This window comes from Acanthisitta chloris, unplaced genomic scaffold, assembly GCF_000695815.1.
Source record: "Acanthisitta chloris isolate BGI_N310 unplaced genomic scaffold, ASM69581v1 scaffold8867, whole genome shotgun sequence".
Classification (NCBI taxonomy): domain Eukaryota; kingdom Metazoa; phylum Chordata; class Aves; order Passeriformes; family Acanthisittidae; genus Acanthisitta; species Acanthisitta chloris.
In genome coordinates, this window is record NW_008683146.1 from 1 (window position 1) to 6,358 (window position 6,358).

A 6,358-nucleotide genomic window follows, 5' to 3' on the forward strand; every position below is an offset into this window, starting at 1 on the left:
CCTACTTTTCTCCCCTGGCCTTTTGGGGGCTGTGTGTTGAAGGTGAATGGCACTGGGTCTATACCTTGTCCATCTAATCAAAGCAGGTGTGTCTTGCCAGAGCCTCCAATGGTGAAAATCTCTGTAGAGAATCACACTATTTGTCCAGTGTGTTGAGGTATAGCAGCAACAGTTTTGAAGAAGAAATGCCATTCCAGGGGAGACAGAGTGCTGCAGCCTTAATGGGGAAGGGAAGGACACATGGTCCAGCTCTGTTCTCAGGTGCTGCAACTTCCACACATTTTAGTCTTTCAGTTGGAGACCCTGGAGGTGTCTGTGGGGAGATGGAATCACTCATTTGCAAAGGGTTTCATTTTGACTATTCACACTTACCAAACATACTCTTGATGAGGAATGTGAACAGACAACTTGCCAGCCAGGAAAACAGCTGGTCAGGCACTTCCACCTCTAATTCCATGCTGATGGCAGATGCATGTGGAATGTCTAGCTAGATCTGGGGTACACATGCATGGATGGACTTGTGTGCAGTTATACACTGAACAGCAGCTGCCTTCAAGTGAATATCCTGTGGTTTGCTCGTGCCGATGCAAGTTGGTTTTATTTGTTGGAGAGGTAGTGGGAGGAAAGAAGATAAATGTAGTTTTCAGTACTGTGAGAAGAGGTTTGGGTTCATAATATTCTGTTGAGGGTGATGTTGCCAGGTAAAATTACTAATAGTACTCTGGGAAAGAAACTAATGGGTATGTTAGATCATTTTGATTTAAGGTATGTTTGTTGACTTAATATTCTCAAGATGCTTTTCTACACCTGAAGCTTTCTCTCTGTTTTGGAGAGGAAGCTATGAGAATAAGCACACTATTTTACAGTTTTTTGGCTAAAAATGGCACATGTCCTTATTGTTCCATCAGAGTTATTGTAGCTCAGAGAAAGGAAGCACCTAAGCTCTTGTTCTTGATATATACATATACATATGTAGTTACCTGTGCAGAGGTAAGCAGCTTAGCTCCCTGCAGTAGATACAGTCCCTGCTCCAGAGGAAATAATCAGGACGTTACCAAATGTCATTGCTGTGAGTTCCCTCTAGTGGTGACAGCAAAACCACGATAACCTCACCGGAGAACTTTCACCAAATGACCTTTTACTGAGCTTTTATGAGGATTATTTGTATTAATTCAGCTGCTCCTTCTGTTAGAGCTCATAAATCTGTCAGATCTGATGTTCAGTTCATGTAGTGGATGCAAAAATTATTAGAAATGTATTAGAACATATTTATAGAATCACAGAATGGTTTGGATTGTGAAGGGACCTTAAAGATCATCTAGTTCCAGTCCCCAGCCATGGGCAGGGGCACATTCCACTAGCCCAGGCTGCTCAGAGCCCCATCCAACCTGGCCTGGAACACTTCCAAGGATGGATCATCCACAGCTTCTCTGGACATCATGTTCCAGTGCCTCAGCACCCTCACAGTGGATTAGAGACAAGGAGGGAGAAGTGCAGTCACTGCAGAAGATGTTTTCCTTAGTGTTGGTACAAAGTGCATTTTTAACCACCTCTCCCATTACTCCTAAAATGGGGTTTTCACTACCGAAGTGCAAACAAACTCTTGTCGTGGGGTTTGCCACTTTGCTTGTCTGTTCCCAGCTCTGGGTGCCTCAGTGGGAGCTCACTGGGGACCTGGTGGATCTGGTGAAGGAAGAACAGTGTTTGAATGGAAAATGCCTGTTTTACTGGTGTGCTCTGAAACTGATAAGAGCTTGAACAGTTTCTTTTGTCCTAAGAATCTTGAGTTTTCAGGTGAAGAATCAAGTGTTGTTTAAATCCCAGTTGTTCCCTGCATTTAAGACCTCTGCCACCAGTGACAGTATTGCCTGTGATTTATGCCCTTCATTGAATGCAAAATTTTCCCTAGTAGAGGACTGAAGTCAAATACCTGGATTTTTGCCTTAAATTCTTTTTTTTTGTTGTTTTTTTTCTTCTTTCCTTTTTTAATCTCTCTACTAAACTAGGAGATTTCCTCTGGAAGATATCCCTCAAGATGAGAAGGAAGCTGCAAACTGGCTTCATAAGCTTTACCAGGAAAAGGTAAACAGCTTTGCTTTTTTTTCCTGTCCTTTGGGACTTTCACAGAGGGAATGTCTTAAGGCAGTGAGTAATGCACCCTCTTCCACTGGATGGAGAGAAGAGATAGGATATTCTGTGTTATTATGCAGCCATCCCTCAAACTGCTGGAAGGAGCAGGGCAGAAGAGCCCCTTGGCTGGTGAGTAGGTCTCAAATTGCCAGGAAGCACAATGGAATTCAGAGATATGCCTGAGTTGTGGAAGACTAATAGCAATCCACTGTCTGCCTACATTCTTCAGTTCTTGGGTCTCTGTCATACATTTGTAAGAGCTCCATTTCCCCTGTGGGTGTTTTCTCAGCACTCCAGAAGACTGATAACTGTCTGTGAGGGACATCTGGTCCTGGTTTTCAGCTGCAATTGTTCTTTGCTTTCATGTTTCTTCCACTGTCACTTTCCTTCTGCCTCCTGGTAATACATCTGCAGTGGTGTGTGACATGGTACAGACAGTCCCTGGGATCTGCTGGCAGGGACGGATAGAGCACATGCCCAGAGTGCCTTCAAATGCCTCAAAGCTTTTCCTTGTGTCATTTTTATTTTTTTTAACCTTAGATGGTTGTTTTCTTGACCACAGATTTAACAGTTCTGTGGGGAGTAGGAGAGAACCATGTTGTTCAGCCCTAGTTGGTGGATTGTTGAATTTCAAATGTGTGTCTTGACTTCTATGTTGCTTATCTTTGTCCAAAACAGAAGAGTAGAGAAACTTTAAATCCGTTGAGCTTTCTCCAGCTATGATGTCCTGTGCCACAGCATTGCCAAACCTATGCTTAGTCTGTAGGTAGGCAGCAACTTGTTCTGGGTTTCATTCTATTTATTTTAGCCTAATTTGTTTTAATAAGTGATCTCTAATTCAGTTAAGGAGAGAGAAATTACCTTAGAGCAGTAGCCATCATAATCTTCTCCTCTCACCTCCCATTAGCAAATGTATAGAATCATAGAATCCTTGAGGTTGGAAAACTGCCTGACCCTGGTGGTGTGAGGCCTTGAGCAACCTGATCCAGTGAGGTGTCCCTGCCCAGGGCAGGGGTTGGGACTAGATGATCTGTAAGGTCCATTCCAACCCTCAAATTCTATGATTCTATGAAAACACCTCTAAGATCATCCAGTCCAACTGTGAACCCAGTACCAGCACCGTGTTCACCATTAAACTGTCTCTTCAAGTGTCATATCCATGTGTTTTTTGAACACTTCCAGAGATGGTGACTCCACCACTTCCCTGGGCAGCCTGTTCCACTGCTTCACAACCCTTTTCACGGAAAATTTTTTCCTAATATCCAGTCTAAATCTCCCCTCATGCAACTTGATGCCATTCCTTTTCATCTTTCCTGATGTCGGCTGTACCTCCATTGAACTTTGGTGTGAGGTGTTGCCAGGGAGGAATTGCTTGTCTATGTAGGTATTTTATATATTGATCTGACAGTGGTTGCAATATACTGTAACTGGAATCCTTAATGTGCTCTTCCTGCACAGAGGGAATGTCCTCAAAAGGCTGTTACTGGCAAGGAATGCCTTGTGCTTCTCAGCCCTTTGTAAGGGAAGCTTAAAGAAAAACAGTTTGAGTGGGGAAAAATAAGAAAAAGCCAGACTTGAGCCATCCTTGGTAATGGCTTGGAAACCTTGCAGAACATTCTTGCAGACTGAGGGAGGACTTGGGCTCACTTGCTCCTTTGAGTGAGTGTTTCAGCGTGACATCTCTGCAGGCTCAGCCTGGGATGCAGTGGCTCAGTTGGAGTGTTGGGGTTATGGTTAGCAGGATGCTGTCTCTGCTCTCTTACTTGGGCCTTCCCTTCCCCTTCTTGGCCCTATGCACAGCATTTTTCTGCTGTGCTTTGCTAAATCCTGCTGACCTTTCTCGAAGTGAAAATGGGAAGAAAAAGTATCCAGCTGAGAGGGCAGGTGGGGTCTGAACTGGCCTCTGGCCTGTTGCTGCCCTAAATTCCTAAGCAATTAACAGAGAAGATGAAGGTATTTGGCAGTGGAGAGGATGATAAGGTTTCAGATTCTGATGGTGGCCAAATTGCCTTCAAAGGGCAGTAAACAGAAATGCCCAAATCAATGACAGCAGATGGAATTGGATGATGTGTACTCTTGATAGGAATTTACCACAGATACTGTCCTTGATGATGTCCTGGGGTTGACTAGCCTTGGATTGCTTGGTGCAAACATTCTGAACCTGTTCTCTTCTCTCTCCTCTTTCTCCCAGGATGCTTTGCAAGAGATGTATAATCAGGAAGGTGTATTTCCTGGCAAGCAGTTTAAACCTCCTAGGAGACCATGGACTCTCCTAAACTTTCTCTTTTGGGCCACAGTTCTCCTTTCTCCTCTCTTCACATTTGGCTTTGGAGTTTTTGCAAGTGGATCACCTCTCCTTATCCTTGCATTCCTGGGACTTGTTGGAGCAGGTAATCCAAACAGAGAAGATGCTAAGCCCAGAGTGACACATAAAAAAATCCATTATCTCCAGTGAATTTCTCTGTATTAATTAATATGGATGGGGCTTGCAGAAGAGGACTTGGAGCTCACTCAGTAGTCTTCATATTGTGTAGTATTTTTATTATTTCAAAAGCTTTAATCCAGGCAGACTCCCCTTCATATCTTAGGTAACATCTATAATAATCAATAGGAGGTGAATCTTGTCACCTGAAGGAGAAAACACTTTTGCTGGACAGCTTGTCTGTGAATTAAAAAAACCTCAAACAATACAACAAAAAACTATAAATTCCATCCCCCTAACAAAAAAAAAGGTGGGGAGGGAGGGAAGGGGATATGCTTCAGTGGTCATACTACATGTCCTGTTAATCAACATAGAAACAGCAATTCTGTTTTTAAATCTGGATTGTCTCAGTCTTCTAGTGACCTGTGATCTGTGTGCACTGTGCTCTGCAGTCACTGCTGACTTGGGCATGGGGTTAACACCTGGGGGTTCTGTTTGTGTGTCTACATGTAACCTCCTAAATGCCTGAACTGGTTTTAATGTGCCTCCCATTTCTCTGTTATATTTTTAAAGCTTCCTTTGGAGTTCGTAGACTGATAGGAGTAACTGAAATAGAAAAAGGCTCCAGCTATGGCAACCAGGAATTCAAGAAAAAGGAATAACTGACGGCTGCAGTTCAGCACATGTAACCAGACTGTGGTATCCGATTAACTTCAGTTAAAAACCAACAACAAACACTTAGAAACTATCTTTTTCTTAATAACTGATGACTAATATTAATGAATAAAACTTGAGCCAAGAATGAAGAAGTTGAAGGCATCGACTGAAGAGAAAGCATCAACTTTCTGCCTGTTTAAGGATTACTGTAGTCAAGTTATGGGAGGAAATCTGGGTTGGGGTGGAAGAAGAAACTGATTTTTCTTGTTTTGTTGGGGGACTTGGGGGTGGGGGAGAAAAGGGGCATTGGCCATGGCCACGTGCATCTTCAGATGACTGAAAACACTGGTTTCTGTCAAGAGCACTACACTCACTTTTACAACAGGAGCCATTGAATGTTTCCTCTTGCTAAAGCCAACGTAGCGTTTATTGATTTCCAACTTCTTTTACTAATGAGCCAAGAAAAAAACGCCCTCCTTAAATTAACTGACAGATGTTCATTGGGTTAGAGTCATTTGGGCTGTGTTGTTATGGCTACAGACGAAATCCTAGTTGTGTGTTACACTGGTACTTTTTATTTTCAGGCAATGTCTTAAAATTTCCCTAACAGGGGAGAAGGGATAGTGGAGTTTGGAAGCAGTGCATTATTCATCAGCACATCCCATAGAACAGACCCACTAGGATAAAATTCTCATCATATCTCCTGCTAACTGCTCAAGGCTGTTTAATTTCAGAATATTACTTCAGTCTTGAGTGCTGTTTGCCCTTTGTCATGTCAAACACCTATGAGAATTTTGGGCTTGTTTTGCTTTTTGCATTAATGGTTGACTGTGGGATTTGGAGTTGTTCAAAGAAGGAAGAGTTATTCAATTGTCCTGAACGTTTTCTCCTTTGTTTTTCCTGTTTCCATCTCTCATCACCAAAGTTCAGTTCAGCCAACCTCTCTCAGTAAACTGGGAGGCAACAGCAGAAATCAGCACAATATTTTTCACAATGTCTTGTTTTTTCAGATTGAGAAGGAGAGGTCTGTAGCTGTCAGATTTTGAATGCTGACATCTCTTGAACTCCAGTGAGAGTTTTGACATTGATTCAGATGGGGCCAGGACCTTACCCTGTGTGCTGTGAGGATAGGGTGTACTGCACTTTCTA

General features: G+C 42.9%; 1 protein-coding gene across 1 annotated transcript; it reads left to right on the top strand.

The window, feature by feature from the left end:
- Positions 1 to 2,006: 2,006 nt before the first annotated feature.
- LOC103806132 (1-acyl-sn-glycerol-3-phosphate acyltransferase gamma-like) lies at positions 2,007 to 5,286 on the top strand (the record flags this gene model as incomplete). Its single annotated transcript, XM_009078807.1, has 3 exons — positions 2,007 to 2,082; positions 4,322 to 4,520; positions 5,126 to 5,286. Coding segments are annotated over 3 exons (364 nt in total), but the record flags the coding sequence as incomplete, so codon positions are not given.
- Between the last annotated feature and the right edge of the window lie 1,072 nt (positions 5,287 to 6,358).